This window comes from Arvicola amphibius, chromosome 6, assembly GCF_903992535.2.
Source record: "Arvicola amphibius chromosome 6, mArvAmp1.2, whole genome shotgun sequence".
NCBI lineage: Eukaryota > Metazoa > Chordata > Mammalia > Rodentia > Cricetidae > Arvicola > Arvicola amphibius.
The window spans coordinates 23965197-23986063 of NC_052052.2; the positions used below are offsets into that span (position 1 = coordinate 23965197).

A 20867-nucleotide genomic window follows, 5' to 3' on the forward strand; every position below is an offset into this window, starting at 1 on the left:
GGAAGCAAGGTGGTGAGGACACGCTCCTGGGCCTTGCGTCTCCCCTGCTCTGAGACTTTTAACTTTACTTTTCTCAACATATAACCCCTCCCTCTGATCTGGTTGGCCTGATGAAGAAATGGTTAAAATCAAGTTCAAATAATATCAACCGCCATACATACTGAGGGTTCTCTGTCTGCCAGTCATGCCTACAGCAACTCAGCTGGGAGGTTCTTGAAACACCTGCCTTTTATGGAGGGGAAGACTGAGGCACAGAAGGGCCATGGAGCTTCCCCAATGTGACCTGACTGGTTGGCTATTGGAGGAGAGAATAGGTCTGCCAGTGACACATTGCTCATGGAGGGTGTGTGTGCAGGTTCAGGAATCATTCACTCATTCAACAAGCAGCATTAACTGTTGCGCGGCTGTTGGACACTCTGCGGGGTGGAAGGCTGTGAGCCGGGATGGTCTTAACTTTGCGGAGCTCCCGCACCAACGGGAGCACAGCGCTTGCTTTATGCTGGTTGTGACCCTTGAAAGATGCCTATCTTTTATCATCCTCTCATCTCTTTTCTGTTTTCCAGTTGAAAAACTAGAGGCTGCAGAGGAAAACCGGCTCATCCAGAGGCCTCTGGATGGTCCTTCCTATCTCACACCTGTCAGCTGGGTGGCAAAGCCTCCCCTCCTTATCCTCCTGGGACCTCTCACTTATGGGGTGGGATCTGGGTCTAAGGCGGGTCTCACAGGTCTCTGTCCTTTGTCTATTACTGAGACAGACAAAAGCACAGCCCCTGCCTGTCCAAACAGCATGACCACCCTAAACAAGCTTTAGGGACATGCAGCATCTGGCCATCGAGAGTCTCACAGACCACTGATCTGGGCCAGGCCTGTGTGTGGTACACAGATTTGACATGAGCCCTGTCCTCGGGAGGCATAACCTGTGTTTAAAATCTGCTGTCTATTGATGCAAATGCTTGTCTGGGAAGTTTCAAAACTGCCGTGAGACACAAGGTAGACTGGGCAGATGCTGTAGTGAGCCTGGCACTCACTGAGAGTCACGTGTCTTCCAGGTGGCCTGTCCTACATCACCTGGAGAGTGACCATAGGATATCGAGGTAGCGTTTAAGGGGCACAGCTGTTGGAGCTGGGAGAGGCCAGAAATGAGAGGACTGAACATATGCAGGAAAGGACAACAGGCAGCCTGGAGAGGGAAAACTCCAAGTTGGGACAGGAAGTAGAAACCCAGGTCCTCACAGCTGAAAGAAGATACCCTTTGGTGACTGACATTCCAGAAGCAGTTTGTCCTGTTTAGCTTCTGGTTACAGTTCAAATTCTCAAGCAAAGCATTCCCGTCGGGCCTTTCACCCTCGTAGGAGGGCAAGGAGAGGCCCTGGGTCACTGGAGGAGAAGGTAGATGGATGCAGAGACGGACCATGGTGACTGGAGCCCCTCCTTCAGGATGACAGCCACCGTGCTACACCACGGGCACTCACCTTCACAGCGCAGCACGGCACTGTTCCACACCACGCTGCCCTCCTTCAGAACACAGGTGATGGTCTCCGAGCCCTGCGTCCCGAGAAAGCCTTCATCACACAGGAAGGAGATGGAGCTGCCCAGCTGCAGGCTGTCACCAAACCGCTTGCCGTTTACTGGAACGCCAGGATCTGGGCACTCGTTGTGTCGGAAGGCTGAGGAAGGGGGTGGGGGACCCAGGCAATGATTAGATGTGGGGGGATCACACACATAAACCAACAAAGAAAATGAGCTGCCCATAGCCTCAGAACTCTGTGGCTTCCTCAAGAACTTGGCATGCTAGGAGGGATGCTAGGTGTCCCAGAAACTGGGACCCTGTGGTTATGAGAGACAGAATCCGTTGGTCACAAACCAGGCTCACGATAAACTTGAACTTCAGCCTGTGTGAGCGCTTCATTCTAAGGAACGCTGACAGATCAGGTGGTGAGCCATGCTCCTCGTGGTAGTTAATTGTATCACATCAAAATTCTATCACGGAGATATGATTACCCTCCTTTACCAGAGGGGAAACTGAGGTTCCATGCAGCTAAGTGGCAGATCTGTCTTTTCAGTGTCAAATCCATGCCACGCTTCAGATAGCTAAGGGACCACAGATGGTGTGGGGAGGACGGGTCCCAGTCCTGTGACATGGATAGAAAAGCGGACATCATGAAGTAGCTGCCCTGGAATTAGCCTTGTCTGAAGCCATTGCCTTTATGTCTTTGCCGAATGCCAGGGCTGCTTCTCCTTCTGCCCGGTAACTGATAATGGGGTGAGTGAGCCGAGAAAGAGAGACAGGACACTGAGTGTGGCACACATTGCCCCTTATGAGCATGTGGTCCTGGGCCACGTTTGCCAAGCTACTACATACGCCTCAGTTTCCTGACCTCTAAAATGGATCGTGCGGATCTCCGACAGGGTCAATGAGGGTCATTCTGAAGGTTGATGAGGAACACCGTGGCTGAGGCTTTGGTGACTGTGTATTTCCTAAGCATGAGTCCCCATCCTCCAAGGGACTCCCCTTCCCTGCAGGAAAGGATATACTTTCCTCCTACCAGCTCGACCAAGAACATTCCTGGTCTCTTTTCACCAGATGATGCCTGGGATGCCAGGCCCTGTATAAGCCCCCGCTGTACAAAGGATGGAGACAGGCTCCATCGCTGCGTGTGAGTGGGCATGAAGATTGTTGGTTTAACACAAGCACGGCTGAGTCTCCACACCCTTCTCTATGAAACACGAAGGTCCAGGTCAGCCTAGACTCAGTCTCCCCCTTGTCCGCATTAGGAACTATGGCCGTGAAGTTGACACTGATTGCTGAGACGAGTGGAGCTTGGGGCTTGGAAGTCAAAACCCTACCTACCAGTCACATATATGTACACGTGCGCACACACATGTATGCACACATCTCTGCACGCATGTGTACACACCTATGCAGCAATGATTTGGCGCTCTTTCCTACAGCTGAGAGCTTGCAAGGGCATGGGAAGATGAATAACGTATGTGCTCCCATTCTAGAGCCCATGGTTTCATGGAAAATGGGTTTGAGGACAGAGAAGCTAAAGGCCAGAACCATCAGTGCTAGGGCAGCAGGCATAGAAGATGGGGTGGGGGGGTGTGTCCTTCTGTCCCTAGGCCATTGCGACAGGAACTTCCTGGTGATGGGGGGATCCGGGGAGACAGAGTGTGTGTGTGTGTGTGTGTGTGTGTGTGTGTGTAGGGGGAGAGAGAGAGAGAGAGAGAGAGAGAGAGAGAGAGAGCGAGCTCTACTTCCTTCTGTCCCTAGGCCATTGTGACAGGAACTTCTTGGTGAAATGGTATGGGGGAGCTGATTTTTTTCCACTGAGTCTGCTGCCCTTGAATTGGGTGAATGGGGCTTCAGCTTGGGTTACAAATGGCTTATCCCATAGCACCTAGATTTAAAAGGGTGGGTGGAGTCAAGGGACAAGGCTTCTGTGACAAGGGTGGCAGCTGGGCTTAGGAGGAGAGATGTTCTGTCAAAGTGCGTGAGATGGATGAGCAACTACAGAGCATTTCCTGAGTGTGTACGTGTGTGTGTGTGTGTGTGTGCATGCATGTGCGTGTGTGTATGTGTGTGTGTGGCTGGTTAATGACTCCCAGTCATGGCCAAGTTCACCAGGTTTATGGCTTCCTGTGACCTCATAATGGATTCTTGCTCCCTGGAAGCTCGCCGTTCCCAGGTCTTACCCACTTCTCATGTCCACTGAATCCGGAGACACAGACATGAGAAAAAAAAAAAAAAAACCATGGCTGAGCTTCAGGTTGGGCTTCGGGCTCGGGAAGGAGAATGAAGGTGACAGCTTCCATACTGGCCATGAGAGCGACTGTGAGAAATGACTTCTGAGAAGCCGCAGTCAGCCTTGGGGAAACGCACGCCAGGGAAACGCAGCTCAAGGCTTGGCTTCTGTTTTGATTATGGGGAGGGGACTTGGCCAAAGCCAAATGGAGAATGGCAGTGGTCAGGAGGAGGCGACGTTTGCGGATCTGGGGATTCAGGGGTGGGGAGCTGACGAGAGAACTTAAGGGGCTTTTCCCCCAGAGCTACTCCCTGCTTCTAGCTGGGAGAAGACATCTATGGAAATAAATGCTTACAGCCTGTGACACCTCAGAAATGAGCAGTTGGCCCACTCAGGAGACAACTCTATGCTTCTTCCTGGGAACTGGGAGCTGGGAGCTGGGAGGAACTGGGAGGAGCTGGGAGGAGCTAGGAGGAGCTGGGAGGAGCACCAGCAGACCCAGCAGCAAGACCTGCTTTGGGACTAGCCCACTGCACTGCTGATCCTCCATGGGAGCCCTTCAATCACTCTCTCAGTAGAAGCTCAGAGGTAGGTATAGTCGCCGGTGACAGAGGGAGGACTCACTGGTAAAGGCGATGTTGGTGACAGAGAGAGCACTTACTGGTAAAGGTGATGTTGAAGCCCCTCTTGCCTGTGGAGTGATCGGTCTGGAACTCTAGACGGGCTACGTGGCCACTGCTGGTGATGGAGGAGGGGAGCTGATTTCCTGAGAAGGTGCCTAGCACCGGGGCCTCAGCCGTGGCGCCATCTTTAATGACTAGGAAATCAAACTGAGGCTCCACGTCAATGTCGTTGAAGGCCAGGTGGATGCGGCTCTCAGGCCGGGCCAGGATGAGCCAGACACAGTGAAGATGATTGCCGTAGTCCTCAGGGTAGTTAGGAGACAGGACGATCCCAGAGGGGCTGGTGAAGTTGAAGAAGCAGGAAACTGTAAGGGAAGAGCAGTGGAGGTTAGGGGGTACCTCCCATAGTTTGCAGGAGCCACTGAGGACTGGCCCTGGGAGGATGATCTTCATCTTTGCGGAAAGAGAAAGAATGAATGATACCAGGGTTGGGCTGGACTGGCTGGGTGCAAGGTTGTAGCTGGGAGGCATGCTGGGTTCCATGCTGGGTATAGCAATGAAGTGTCCCTTTGGCAAAAGGCATCTACGGCAGAGTTGGTTTTTTATTAGTCTCTGTCCCACCTCAATATGCCCACCCTAGGCAGCTTTGCTGTCCTTGGTCCCTTGTGGTAGGGAAGAAACCATCATTCAAGCAGACTTGAAGAGGCACAGCTTGTTTTATTGGTTTATAGTAGTAAAGGACATGACTTAATGACACAGGGGTGACTATCTCCCAATAAAGGGGACCACACCCACCTCTTTCCTCTAAATGTCTTTGATAGGAGAGAATCCATGTCAGATCCACAAGGATTCTAACCCCTTCAAACCCCAGCCACACTATGCTCTGTGATCACCATATTTCAGAGCCCAAAGCCTTTGAGGAACAGCGTAGGGACCTGTGACAGAGTCCAGACACTCTGCCTATTTCCTGTCATCTCTCCCCACTATACCCCAAGGATCCACTCAAACGGAAGCCTTGCGTCGTCATCATGCCAATTCTAACAGACCTTACAAGGAGGTTTAGGGAGAACACTGCAATGCATGGAAAAGCAAACCAACGTACTAAACCAAAGCTTGAAAGGAAAATGTCAGGATGGAGAGAAAAAAGAATCGCAATAGCTATGATATGGGGAACAGATCAGGACTGAGCAGAAGTTTTTCCATTACTCTAGGAGCGGCCCCCAGTCAAGCAAAGAGTACACTCAGAGGATTCAGATGGGAAAGTAGAATCGCTGTGCAAATGCAGCACATGCCAGTAGGGAAAGCACAGAGAAAAACAAACAAACAAACAAACATAAACATCAACACCAATGGGGTTGCATGAGCGCTCACGCACGCAATCATTGCAGGCTGTGAACTAAAGATGCGATCTTTTGGGGAGGTAGTGTATGATCTTCTAAGAGTCACAGACTACCCCACACTCCAGCTCCGTAATCTCTAGGAATTAATTCAAAAGACAAAGAGACACGGGGATAAAGATGTTGATGGTGACATAATTCCATCACAGAGGAAAAATGCCAACCACCTATATGTCAGCCCAATAAAGGGAAGTAAATTATAGTCTTTAATGTGGTGCGGTATGAAGGCAATCATTAAAGTGATAAATACGACCCTGTGGAAAGAGCGCTAACTATCATTTTAAGTAAAATAGTAGGTCATAAAATTATACGTGTACCTTTGATGATAGCTATTAAATGCTTGTTTATATATGGGTAAAGATTGGACAGGAGCCCCCAAATAAAAACTGTATTAGGGTTGTAGGTTTCTGGGAGACTTCTTTCCAAATGAAATTACATTTAATTTTTGTGGCTGCAGGCTCACTGTAAACAAACAGAACCACAAAGAGACAATAATGAACACAAGCCGCTGTGTGAGTCCCCCTTTAACACTGACATTTATGCACGGTGTTAATGATACTGTGACTTAGGCACTGGGGAGGTGGCTCGGTTGATGGGTGTGTCTCACGAGGGCCCAAGTTGCCTCCCTAGCACCTACATGAAAAGCTGGGGGTGGTGGTACGTGTTTGGAGGTGAAGAGAGGATGTCTCCTGGGGCTTGCTGATCAAGCAGCCAAGCCTAATCAGTGAGCTCCAGGTCCCAGGAAGAGATGCCTCGAAAAACAAGGTGGATGGCCCCTGAGGAGTGACACAGAAGCTTAGCCTCTGGCCTCTATACAGACATGCATGTGTGCATGCACACCCACCCACATATACCCACAAACGGATACACCACCACACAGATATCAACATGCACACATACTCCCCCGCGCGCGCACATACACACACACACACACACACACACACACACACACACAAATACTGATGCTTGAATGAATCTGAGTTGCTAATTAGAATAATAAAGCCAAGTTGAAAACGAAAATCATGTTTGCTAAATTTAAAAGACAACAAACACACAGAGGAAACACTGGCTCCATGTGTGACATTTTGGGCTGGCTCTGCTGCCCCAACCATGTCCTTTTCTGAAAGAAGTGTGTCTTTTCTAGCCGCCTCTGGAAGCGCTCCCATCCAACTCAGCAAAAGGAGCCTGGATGCTAAGATCCAGCCAGTTTATCCCTGTGATCATATTATTGCTTAAGTATAGAAAGAACCTGTGCCAAGGGGAGAGAAGGGCATAAAAACACTTTTAGGCAGTGTGAGATAAAGTTGATGGTGGTGATTATTATGTATTATTGAGCATTTACTAAGTATAGACCCTGTTCTAAGTGCTTCCATCAAAGACCCAATTTAGCCATCCGAGGAACCCCATAGGGTGGGTACTGTTACTAACCTCATTTAAAACGGAAGCCACAAATTCAGAGAGGGTAAGTTGCCAAGGCCACGCTAGCTCATGAAAGGCAGTGCCAACTAGGCAGTTGAAGTATTCCGACTCTGGGACTGAAGCTCATAGCCACTCCTTCCCACTGTCTCCCACTCTGAACCCAAGAACATCCACGGGACCTGAGTCTGCTGGTGGAGACCTGGAGGAAGCTCCTCACATCTGCAGGAGATCTATCTGTCTATCCCAGGCATGGCGTCAGCACCAAGTTAGGCTAGGCAGGGATGTCCCCACTCCATCATGCTGTCTCCAGATGTGGACAAGTCCAGATGGAGCATCATACAAATGATAGACAAAGGTAATAACCTTTGAGACGGGCAGGAGACAGTCACGTGGTCTGTTAAAGACGTCTAAACAGACCTGCTGTGAGAATCTAATTCCTAGCACCTGAGTCTGCTGTCACCGTGCTAACACCTGAATCTTTTTTGTCTTTTTATGCAAAGGCACTATTTTGCATTGTTTTTCCCACAGTGCTGCGCAGTGAGCCCAGGACCCCTTACATGCCAGGCAAGCGTTCAACCACTGAGCTACATCCCCAGCCCTTACAGGTATCATTTGGGACCCTGAGAGCAGTTATACATGACAGCTTATCTTATCTTGACAATCACCTTGTCAGTTGGTCGGCGCATTACAGACTTGCCCTCTTTACTCCAGAGGACACTTCTGAGAGCAGGAGTCTTGCCAACTTGATTCTTTTAACGTCTAATTTAATGGCTCTTGTAGCATCTGGCACACAGTAGGTACTCAACTAATGCTTGCTGAATTGAATCAGTGAGCATCGTACACCTTGAAAAGGTAGCGATATGAGGATGTATGCCCCACAAGCCCATCCTATTCTCAAACTCGGGCACCTGAATTGGCCAAACTCTGGAAATAAATACTTGAGTCAACTCAGGAACCTAGGGGAAAATAGGGTAGAGTGACCTGCAAGGCATTTCTCTAAGACATGGGACAGACGGGGACCCAAGAAACATAGGGTGCAATCCAGCTGAACTGTGAGCGCCAAGACAAGAGAAAGTTTCTCTCAGACGTCAATGCTTTCAAGAATGTACTAGTCACATAAATATCATAAAATACCACTTGGAGGGGTTTCCCCCCTATGCCATGGAGGGATGAATCAAAATGAAGAATTCAAGGACCAGAAAGACGTGGTTCATAAAAAATAAAAAGTCAGCAAAGAACAAATACAGTAAAGAATCTTGTAATTGCTATGAAGGTGACTGTAAAATGGAACGTGAATATAAAACATGTTCCTTGGAAGAGAGCACATACAACATCATTCCACTCAGAACCCGTGGGTAAAATATTTCAGATTCTACTGATATCTTGGGGAAAGGTGGAGCGAGGAGATATGCTAATTTCCTCCTCTTGCAAGAAAGTCTGTTTTATAGTTTCTGTGGTTAATTAGAGAAATATAGGTTAGAGCATGTATTTAAAGATGTTAAGTGTAATTAGTAATAGAATATGAAGTAGCTTATCTTCAAAATTACCAAAAGGGGAGAAAGCAAAAGCAGTCAATTTAGAAAGAAAAAAAAAAGTGGATTTCAAAGGAAGCACCACAGATGTTTAAATGCAAAGCAGGATGCCTTAAAAGGAAGACAAAATGCAATTTATAACAACACACGTGTACAGGTTTACCTGCTGGGAAGACAACTCCCTCAACTGGGGATGAAATACAAGGCTAAGGCGACGAGACCCTGAACTGTGACAGGATAGGCAGAATTACCCAGTCTTTACGCCGGAAGAGGGTTCGAGTTCACCCAAAGCTTGGGTCCCCAAATATCACATTTCAATTGGTTGAAGGGGTCTAGACATTAGGATCATCTTCAATAGCAGTCAGGATGTTAAAGTCCCCGGGGCTGGAGGAATGGCTTGCTGGGTAAAATGCCTGCCAGACAAGCGGAAAGACTGGAGCCGAGATCCCAGCACCCATAGGCAACTCAGGCCTGCAGCAGGTACAGTAGGTACTTCCAGCGCTAGGGTGGGGATGGGCGGATCTCTGATGATCATTGGCCAGTTGGCCTTGTCAAATCAAGGAACTTAAGGTTCAGGGAGAGGTGCTATCTCAAAAATAAGGTGGAAGAGTGGTTGAGGAAGACACCTGAAGTTGACCTCTGGCCCCTATGCATGTGTACCTGTACATATCCATGTACACGCAACACACACACACACACACACACACACACACACACACACACACCCCTCTAAATTTAACACTCAGTTCCCGGCTGTTGTGTTACTCCTGATTCTTGATCCTTCTTTAAGGTTAAGAGCTTTCTGGAGAGTTCCCCAGACATTTCTTCTCGCACTCTGAAGGAGACAGGGCTGATTATTGACACTATTCGAGCAAGGATATGACCTTTCAAAGCTCTGCCTTCCAGCTCTAGAGATGACCCAATCCTGTCCCAGGGTGGGCAGGCAAAGGAAGTGCTCTCTGTCCCAAAGAGCTCCACCCTTCCTTGCTCTGGAATATTCCACAAAGGTCACATTATCAGTGAAGGGGAGGAGCTGGTTTCCTAGTGTCCTGAAAGAGGAGCACCGGAAAAGAGTTGGATCGCATCACCACCAGCAGGCATCCATCTTAGAGGGTGAGCCGGGGATCCTCTGTGGCAAAATCTCGACCTTGAGCAAAACTTCACATCAGAGTGCTCTCGCAAGGCCCAGGCTTGAGGAATAATAATGGGAGGAAAACTCATTAACAGCTAGGTGTGTAATTACTGTACGTAATAGGAATTTAATATTGATCTTGAGTGGGAAATACAAAAGGCTTGCTAGAAAATATACTGTGCTTTCCTTTTGGTGTTCTTATGCTAGCTTCGCTGTTTTCAAAATGTCAATTAAAATGGATGGTTGATAAAGCCAAGGTTGCCTTCACTAATCCTGACAAAGACTTAAAGGCCAAAATGATATTTATGGCACGGATGGGAACATTCCAGAATGAAGACATGTCAGTTACGATTTTGTGTGTCCCCAAGACACCAATGTAGACACAATAAAATATCTAAATCTGAGGACCAAAAAAATAAAGATAAGAAAAATCTAAAAGGTCTAATGACTGGTGTGTATTAAATGATACCTTGCAGACTTTAAACTTGGGACAAAACCTTTTTTGTGTGTCTTAAACAGGGTCTCACATAGGCCATGCTGGCCTTGAACGCCCTACACAGCCACAGGATGACCCTGAACTTCTGTATTGTATTCCTGCCTGCCTGTATTGGGAAGCAGGTGCCACCGTGTTGGGTTTCATTTGTTTCTCTCATCTGTGGCCTTGCTTTGTAGCCCTCCCTGGTCCAGTACTTGCTACACAGCTCAGGGTTGTCTGAAACACAATGTGATCCTCCTGCCTCAGCTTGCCAATGTTTCACCCAAGCTTATGCCCCATGTCTCTTTGGAAAATGACCTTCCTCCATGCCCACAGGACATTAAAAACGTGGACCCTCCATTAGACTGCAAGGCTATCTCTATCAATTCAGCCACAGAACAAAACCTACTGTATCTTTTGCAGGGAGACAAATGTCACCCAGGCTAAGGACTCGCTTGAGCATCCTTTTGGCTGCTGAGCCACCCAAAGGACAGTAAGTGACATTCAGCAGGTGCTCCGTCACTCCATCCAAAATCAAAACCCAAGCTCAACGGCAGCAACTCAGAGGCCATGCACGGACAGGTGTAGAGCCTGGAAAAGGGACCCAGTGACATTTACCTCTGCTCTTGATAAAGCCATGAAATCAACAATGAGAGAATAAGGAAAAATACCTCATTTCTGGAAACCGTCAAATAAGTTTCTGGGTTCAAAGGGGAAAAAAGAATTGAGCTGTCAATACCAAAGCCGCTGTGCTGGTGCTGGCAGCCCAGTGCTGAAGGCAGGGTATGGGGTTCAGAGTCTGACCCGGGACTGGATAACAAAGAACTAAAAGGGAAGTGAAGATTTACATCGGAAGAGTTACAAAGAGAGCAAGTAAACAGAATCACAGGGAGAAGGAGAATACATTCAGAAGAGTTGAGAGCAGGAAGAAATGGCTGGCTTCTGAAGAGATAAAGAGAAAAATTTCTGGTCGTTGTTCTCCAAAAATAGAGTATTCTGTATGTTCGTATGATCCTATGCATGCATATGTGCAAGTGTACACACACACACACACACACACACACACACACACAAACACACACATAGCTAAAAAATGAAAGAGAAAGCTCTAATAAAATTAAGGTGATAATCTAACCACAAAAGATAGTAGTCAACATATTAGTACACACAGCTGTGATACAACGGTGGGGATCTCCCAGACAAACGGGAATCTGAAGGAAAAACCTGAAGGAGTTTGGGAACCGCTGAATGGGCGGGGCCATTTCAAGGGCAATGCTTCACAGTGACAGAGGCATTAGTAATATCCAGGCAGTTCAAATTCACCCTGATAAATGATTTCCATGACAATGTTGGGATGCTGCGCAGATCCATTCCCACCTCCTCCCATGGCCAGATAGATGTAAAGCTGCCAGCAGCTCATACTCAGCCCCTGAACACCACAACCCTGGTCCAGATATTAAATGCAAGCCCTCTCCCCCCTCCCCCCACATGCATACAGGCAGGAACAAATCAGAGAAACAATCCTCCAGTTTAGAAAGAGGTAACATGGCCCAGGCTACAATTATCCTATATCATGGTATAAAGTAAACCCACTTCCAGGTAAGATCCACACTGCTTATTTATTCTGGAACTTACTAAAATGTTTTGCCTGTTAATAAATGGATCGAGTAGCCAAGCTCTCTGAGAAGAGTGCTGGTGGCATATGAGGTACTAGTTGGCATGCCCGGAGTGTTATCACTTCCTTAAGAACAGCAATCACTGAGGGGGACAAGTTAGGAATTATCCCATTTTACAGACACATAAACTGAGGCTGAGAGCTCAAGTAGCCCGCTCATCGTCACACAGCCTTCCCTAATGGGGCTGGGATGATGAATTCCATTAGCCTGGTTCTCAGCCACAAACGACACCTGATTTGAATTCCATCAGCCTGGTTCTCAGCCACAAACGACACCCGATTCCCCCCCAGTGAAGGGAAGGCTTGCCAAGCAAACACTAAATTATTTAATGTATTAACACTTGTTATAAAGCTACAATGGAAAAAAATCTATATGAGTTGATTACAAATGAGAGAGCCCTGTAACTGGATGAAGCAAGTCCACACACAGAGGAGTGCAGGAACGGAGCACGCCAGCGGGGGCATTTTCAAGAAGGCAAGGTGTCAAGACAAAGAGTTAACCAGTTGTTGAAAAAAGCAGGCCTGGATCTCTGTGCATCACAGAAACACTAGAAGAAAATATAAGCAGACCCTGCTTGCAGATGTAGGTGTTGAGGAAGATGATTTTGTTATCCTGAGAGGCCTGAGAAAACCGAAAGCAGAGAGGGCATGGCTGTGCCCATCTAGAGGTAAATAATATAAGGAAGATTTGTGTTAAGTTCCGAGATGGGAGAGTAATTTCTGAGCCTCATTCCAAAGTCAGACATCATAAGGAACAATTATTACTTCATACCGAAGAAACGGAATACTTTTGCCTTTCAAAAAAGACGATAAACAAAAGCTAACCGGTGAGGAACAAACGGAGGGGAAAATCCAAGCCTGCTATCACAACCCAGCATTCACTGCACTTCAGATACAAAGAACCACAGGTCAATAAGAGAGATTTCGAACAGAACTACTGGCCATGGAAGTGAAAAGGCAACTCACAAAAGAATAAAGCCAGCCAGTGAGGAGACAGAAAAATGTACATTATTACAGAACACAAAAATGCTAAATTCCAGCTATTGCACCACCGTACAAGAACATTAGCATAGGACTATGCGCGCAAGTGCGCGCGCACACACACACACACACACACACACACACACCAAGAAGGGCTGTCAGGGCTGAGGTGTGCAGCTCCAAGCAAAAAGGAGAAACAGAGCAAAGTCATTTGGATGAGACAGCCTCCAGGAGGAGGAATGCTTCACTTCTTTGAGACAGTCTCGTGTGGATCAGGCTGGCTTCAAACTCAGCATTTGTCAGGGGGTTGCCCTGACTTTCTGATCCTCCTCTTCCTCTTTCCAACTCCCCAGTCCTGGAATTCCAAACCTGCACCATCATACATTTTGTGTGACATGGGGGGGAGGGGTAGGGACACTCAATTCAGCATGTCACGCATGCTAAGCAATTGCTCCTCAGAGCTATGTTCCCAGGCCCTTGAGTTGCATTGCTTTGTTTATTTTTTTATTTGTGGTGACACTAAATGTATTTGAAGGTCTTGAAACCTCAAGCCTAAGTGTGGGTCTGTTAAGTCTTTTTTAATCTTAATTTTTAATTACATATATGTGTGGGGGAGAGTATGTGCACGCATGCAGGTGTCCACAGAGTTCCGAGACATTGGATCCCCTGGAGCTGGAGTTACAGGTGGCTGTGAGCCACCTGATGTGGATTCTGGTAATTGGACCTGGGTCCGATACAAGAGCAGATGCGATCTGAACGGCTGAGCCCTCTCTCCCGGCCATACATCTTTCTTGATGTATAATCTATAGCGATGTTTTGATGAGAAAAATGCCAGATCATCTCATGCCAAAGGAGGCAAGGATGGAAAGGTGAGGCCTCTACGGAGCTGTGGCCTTGGTGTCTTTAGCGTTAGAAGTTGAGTGTGTTGCTGGGAAGGCAAGGTCATCCTCAAGGACACTGGAAGGGTTGGGGTGGGCTTAGGGAAGCAGAGAATGCTCTCGGCAGTTTCCACAATCTAGTAGAGAACACAGATGGATTGCTGGGCACGGTTGCAGGCCTGGCTGAAATGGGTAACCGTGAACTTACAGCAATGCCAATTTGCCTGCTTGGATGATTCTCTGCAGCAATGCTCACCAGAGCACAAGTGACCCCATCAGAGCCTCCTTGCTTCGTTGTATGTCTCTGGATCAGCAAACTGAGGCCATCTCTGTTGATTGATAGTGTGGCTGAGCTGCAAGCAGGAGTCTTACAAATGCTCCTGGTTCTTTTTGCTTTATTTATATATATATATATATATAGATAGATAGATAGATAGATAGTATATAAATATAATATATACATAAGCACACACATATACACATATATGTATGTATATACATATATGTGTATATGTGTAAATGCACACATATAATAAATGTATCTATGATTTTATTTAATTTTAAAGAGAAAGCCTCATCTAGCCTTGGTCCGGAACTTGCTATGTAGCTAAGGATGGTCTTGAACTGATCCCTCCCTCAGCCTCCTTAGTGTCAAGACTACAGGTGTATATGCCCTTGCCTGGTTTATGTGGTGCTGGGGATTGAACCCAGGACCTCATATATTCTAGCCAAGCGCTCTACCAACTGAGCAACATCCCCAGCAGTCAGCGGATGCTAATGTGTCCCTCAAGTTTCCTTGATACCGTTTCTGGTGTTGGAGATTGCTGAAAGATATCACCCAACTTTGTTAGCTCCCAAGAGGCTGTGCAAAGTTCTCCGGCGATGTGCCAGGCACCTGGCGGGGCTCATCTTTATTGTAAGACCAACTTCAGCCTTTGTTCCCCCTGAGAATAGCAGAGATGCCTTTAGAAATACGCACATTGGAAGAGGAGCCGCCCAGAGCGTACAGTTCTGGCTATGTATTTCCTGAGCACACGGGGTGTCCCATCAGTTCAGATTTGCCATAATCTTACTCTAAAGTTACAAATCCAACTCAAGGTTTTCCATTTGCTTTTATTTTTCAGTTCAGGTCCTACTGCTTGGCTAGGTAGGGTTTGGCCATTGGCATCCCCGCTCATGGAGCGTTTTCTTCCCTTGTTTCTGAAACTCTGCCCTTCGGCTATCAACTCCACACTCTTGCAGGTCTGACTTCTCCATCCGACTGCACCTTCCTACTGGGAAGTCCCCCCTCCCACCTCACTCTGGTACCTTGTAGTGCTCAGGGTTAATGTTCCCCATTCCTGGGGTAGCCTGCTGTATCCGTGACTCCTAACCTATCCCTTCGAGACAGGCCTCTCTCATAAGATGTGGTCTCCGCAATGCCGCTACCGAGCTCGAGTTTCAGTGGAGTGGTGGCACCTGCTGAATGCCGCCCACTGTCCTCCAGACTGGCTTAGCAGTTATAAAGATGTTTTATCAAGTCCTTACCCCCAGGGATGGTTACCTCCTAATAAGGGACAAAGAGCACAGGACTGGGCCAAAGGGATAGGAATGAACGGAGTAAGACAGGGAGCTCTCAGTAAGGAGGACCAAGGTGGTGGCCTGAAGCTGAGGAGCCAGATGTCCCCAGGAAGATTACTCCAGCCAGAAAGAACGGTAGGTGCAAAGGCCCGGAGGGCAGAGGGGAATGCGTGTGGCATATGGGAGGGACAGGGGACTCCAGAACAGCAGCGTGTGGTGGTGGGAAAAGGGACGGGGTGAGCTGCAGAGGATGACAAAGGACTGAAGGGTCATAGGAGGGAGTTGGGTCTGGATTACAGGAACTGAATGAAGTGGGCCCCAAAGTAGACTCCTGGTTCTCCCAGATGCAAGGACCTAAAAGATCTCTCTGGAACGAAGAAACACTCACACTGCAGACACAGCTCTGAACTGCCAGTCACGCGTCTCTACCAGGCAAGCCACTGGCACCTCAAATGGCAGCCAGAACCAAATCTGTATCATTTCCCAAAGTCTCCTTCAGGCCTTCCCTCTGTGAATGACTCCAGAGGCCCAAGTGAAACATACTAGTGCCTTCTCCCTTATGGAACAGTTCAGTGGTTTCCAACTTGTGGGTCATGACCCCTTGGGGTTGAATGGCCCTTTACAGAGTTTGGATATCAGAGAGTATGCATATCATATATTTACAATACGATTCATAAAAGTAGCAAAATTATGGTTACGAAGTAGCAATGAAAATAACTTTATGGTTGGGGTCACCACAATATGAGGAACCATACGTATTAAAGGATCACAGCATTAGGAAGATGGAGAACCACTGCCTTAGCCCATCAGTGAGGCACTTTCTCCTACTGCTTCGTTTCAGTGTCTCTTGTATCTGTCGCATCTTTATCACACCCCCAGAGGTCGAGCCCCCTGCCCATGCTGCCCTGCTCCACTCTCAAACTTTAGGCCTTGCTCCCTTTGCAATCCACCCTCCGTGCTGGCGCCATCTGGATCACCCAAACTGTTGGATACCTCAAACTGTTCTGTGCCATGCTTGTTTGGAGTGCTCTAAAGACTCCCTGCTGCTTGGAGGATGAGGTCTAGACTCTTCAAAGGGCGCAAGACTCACAACAGTGAAAAGCCAAACACTTTGATCCTCATCCTCCTGCCCGAGTAAGTCCCACATTCCAGACAGACCTTAGAAATGGCAGCTCTACAAATGTGTAAAGCTCACCCTTGCTCGCCCTGTATCTGTTTTTTTCCCCTCCAGGCTATTTCCATTTTCTAGAGTGTTCTTTTTCTCTTGTTCACCTGTAAAACATTAAGCACCATTTCCGGAGAGTGATGTGGGCCCTGCCCACTCCACACTTACCTTTCCCTAACTGTAGCCATGGAGTCTGTAGATCAGGCTTACCAACCCTATGGCTATGACATCCATAGCTACAACCCCAGCAGATTGAGGCCCAGGGAGTAAAATTCTGCTCTCATAGGCTCCAGATGGCCAAGGATCTCCCAAGGATCCACTCCCACTCCTGCCTTATTGGCTCCATCTGTATCATGACACCCATAGCAACACCACTAACAGTCACTATAAGGGAAACAGCGGCCGAGACTCACTACCCATGAGCAGCACGGTTATCACTGGGGAGACAACAGTGGCCAAGACACACATGGCTCTGCCCTCCATTTAATGCGGCAATCGCTGTATTTTGTAATGGACGGTGCTAGCTCTTCTCCCCACCCCTACTCTACAGTCTGGTTGATTGTAACTGACCTTGGCTTGGGCCTGTGATGGGCTTTAGAACAAGGAACTGTGCACGAACATGACCCAGACATTTACAAACAGAGTGGGGTGGGGGTGGGGAGTGGTTTATCCCATGATTGCCTCCCGCTGTGAGAACAGCACACTCTCTGCATAGGCTGGTCCCTGAATGAGATGCCACACGGGGGCCCAACAGAACCAGGGTTCGTATACAACCCTCATGGACCTTGAGACACTGACGGTCGCAGGACATGGCGGTTTGGGGACTGGTGAGGCCACAGGTAAAGCTGGAAGGGTCTGAAGGGAGTAAATGGTAATGGGAAGGTGGCTAGAGAAGGCCTTCGGGAGGATACGGAGGAGGGATGGTGAGGAGGGGCCGTGCTGTGAGGACATTCAAGGGCAAAGAAAGTGTTCTGAGGGAAAGATGGGCAAGGAGCGAGGGAGAGAGGGAAAAGGGGGGTCATTGCAATTGGTTCCTAGCCCTTCATGCTCAGGATATCCCTTGGCATCCAAATTGTCTGCATGGCACAGAGTCAGCTGAGTCATGGCTACAAAACTTAAAAACAATGAAAAGGTGGTACCTAGAACAGAAGGTACCGGGATTTCTCCTGAGCAAACTGGGGTATACAGGCACCCCACCCCCCTTGACCCCTCTGACCCCGGTCACCAGTTACCCTTCATCATGTAGCAGCACTGTTCTGGTCCATGCTCCTCACTCGCCCAGCCCTACACTGAAGCTTTTCCAGTCGGGTCTGGCAATCAGGTTCTCGCCCTTTGTTCCCGGGGTTCCTTTGAGATCGGCTAGGTTCTTGCTATCTATCGAACACGTGTCCCTTATCAACACCACCTCTAGGGTATGATCTGGGGATATTCTGAAGTCGGGCAGCTTCTTGTCACATCTGCACAATCCAGCCCACCCGGTCAGTCGAGTACTTAGCCTCGCCTCCAGTCCCCCAGCATAGCCAGCCGCCCCCCCCCAACTCCTCTATTCACGGTTTCCAGATGCTGGCTGAGGCTTCGTGCTACCAGCTAAGATGGCGAGTTCCGGCAGCTCGTGAGACGAAGCACGCAGAAGGCCCCTTGATCAGTATGCCTGGCTAAGTAACTGAGTCTGAACTCCGGGGTCTCAGTTTTAAGCTTGAAAGCAGGCCACGACTTCTTTGGAAAATTACGTGGAGCTTGTGAGCCCTAAACAATGTGGGTTCAGGTGTCAGCTTTCCTGCTGAGGGTCTGGGAGGAGAGGTTTGCAATTTACACCGACTGAATCTGTTTTTACATGTATAAGAACAGACCAATGACTTGTAAGCCATAGCTCTATTGTAGAGACTCAGTGCAGTGGGGCCTGGCCGCAAAGGACAGACCGTGCCTGCTGCTTAGGACGGTGAATTCGGTTCCTGCTGACGTTTGAAACAAGAAGTGTGACCTAGGTCTGTGGCTCAAGGCAGGGTCTCCCCTCACACTTTCTCTCAGCATCTCTGCTGGTCTCAACCAAGATTGCCCAAGCAAGGCAAAAAGAGACACAGGTCTCCCACCCTCCCTGTAACATAGCCTCTACCAAGCCAGACCTCAAACCCAGGGTTTTAACACTCCTCCATGGTCAATCCATACCTAGAAGATTCCAGATGGACCTACTTACAGGTGGCGCACTGTGATGTAAAGGACGCCCTGTCAGCTTCCTTGGGGTGATGGACTACATAACCTGGACTGGAGCGGCTTGTGTTCTGAGCCTAGAGTCTCCAGTGCGATTCCGAGCAACTGAGACACATGGGATGAAGCATAGTACCCAGTTCTTCTATGTCCCCAGCAATGGCTGCTCACAAGCGTGTCTCACCTCTGACCACAGCTACTGTGCCCAACCTTTAAGAACTCGGGGTGACTCTGTTTTATATCTTTGTTCCATGAGCAGGTGCCAGCTGGCCTTTCGGGGTCCTTCTAGAGTTAGCTTTCGTTCCTATTATCCTGGGAAGGCAGGCCCAGGATCAGGGCGGAGAAAATACCAATCTATGCTGTCTCCTGAACTCAGAAGAATTCAATGTAGCTACATTTCCAACAGCCCAAATGGTGCCGTAAGCCCGGGTTCCTGTGGCTGTCAGGCCTTCAGGTCTGTCATCCCCAAGAGCTGAGCTCTGTCATAGTCTGACATGTTCCCCAAGGTAGTTTCGGCAGGGTACCCTCGTGGGGTCCAGAGACAACCTCACCGAGTCATGCCTCAAGCTGCCACCCAGTGAAGACCGGCGAAGAACACGGAGGGTCATTTAGCATGATCACATGGAAGTGCATTTACCCCCAAAAGACGGGCACACAGAGGAACACACAGCTTGAGGAGTCTTTTACTGTAAGTCCTCTGTGAAGCCTCACCGGAGTTCACACAGAGTGGGAGAGCTAGCAGCCCTGCTCCGGAAACTCCATCCCGTGACCACTCTATAGGATGACCGTTATACTTGAGAGCTGGAGGGACAAGCATAAACACGAGGCTCCCACAGACAGGCGAGTCAAACCTTCCTGAGCACCACAGAGCCTGGAGAAACCCACAACCAGGAAGGCTGCACTTAGATCCCAGGCTGATGACGAATTCTCCGAGGGGCTCAAAGAACAGGGAGGGGGCACTAACAGAGCCTCAAACTCCAGTCCCAACACAGAAGCTGCGAGAACAAATGCTGGCCTAGGAAGCTTGGCAGATGCCTCCACAGCTCTCTGAGTCAGACGCGGGGGAGCTCAAGGAGAAGAAGGCACACCCAAACCTCTGGGCATCTGACAGAGAGGAGAGTGCCTGCTGGCTTGCTCTCACAGCGGGAGGGACAAGTGGGAGTTGACGGTGCTAGCCCATTGTGCGGCCAGGCCAGGTGACTGCGCATGGCTAGATACCACAGCCTGATTAGTTCCCCAGTCCCTGTTGCACCCAGACGCTCCTTCCTAAAAGTCTAGACCAGGATTTGGATTCAGCCGGGTTCTCACTTTAGTTCTGGATGGATTCTGGGATTGGAATGGATTATCACTGTGCCATAATCTTCAGAGAAGACTTTGGAAGCTTTGCAGCTAACTACGACATGCTTCCTCTCTTCCTGGTGACAACATATATATTGGTGCAATTAATTTGGAGATTGCTTTGTCATAAAAGCGTGTGCTCACCAAACAACCAAGGGCTCCTGGAGGACCATGGGAGAAGCATCCCCTCTACGCCCCCTTTCAGCACAGCACTCAGTGAGCAGAGACCCTTGGCAACCATCCTGCTACATTGAAACGAGAGGAAAGCCGAAAACCCCTGCAAGATGTGAGGTCCAAGCATGGCGCTGTTCACCCTGTCCTTGCTAGGATACCAACGTGCAGCTAACAGTCCATAGACTCCAGGAAACTGTGACCACTATGACAGCTGACGCCAAGCCAGTCCCAATGTCCGATCATAATATATCACTTCATGTGCCCACGGTGCCCACCTCACAAACTGCCATCTCGGCATGTGACCAAACAGCTCAGAAAACGTCATAAAAATCCCTAGGTGGCTGACACACACTAGGTATTTCACGTTAGTGCTTCAGGAATCTTAATATTTAGATCACATAGGAACATTCTAGAACTATAATTCCTGGGTTCAGCGAACAAGAAATTTCTGAGAACGAGGCCAGGAATTTTGTGTTTTAAAATGTCCATGCATGATGTTAAACATGAGCCGGGTTTGGGTCTGTTTTAGACTGAACAGAGCCACCCCAGACACCTCTTTAACCCACA

The 20867-nt window shown here is 48.6% G+C and overlaps 1 protein-coding gene across 1 annotated transcript in view; it reads right to left on the reverse strand.

The window, feature by feature from the left end:
• Positions 1–20867, reverse strand: part of Csmd2 (CUB and Sushi multiple domains 2) — a 551269-nt gene that overhangs the window by 184446 nt on the left and 345956 nt on the right. The window contains exons 14-15 of the mRNA XM_038333470.1: positions 4408–4734; positions 1473–1667 (exon numbers count right to left, since the gene is read on the reverse strand). Of these exons, the coding sequence (XP_038189398.1) occupies positions 1473–1667; positions 4408–4734 (522 nt within the window). The remainder of the gene's footprint in view (positions 1–1472; positions 1668–4407; positions 4735–20867) is intronic.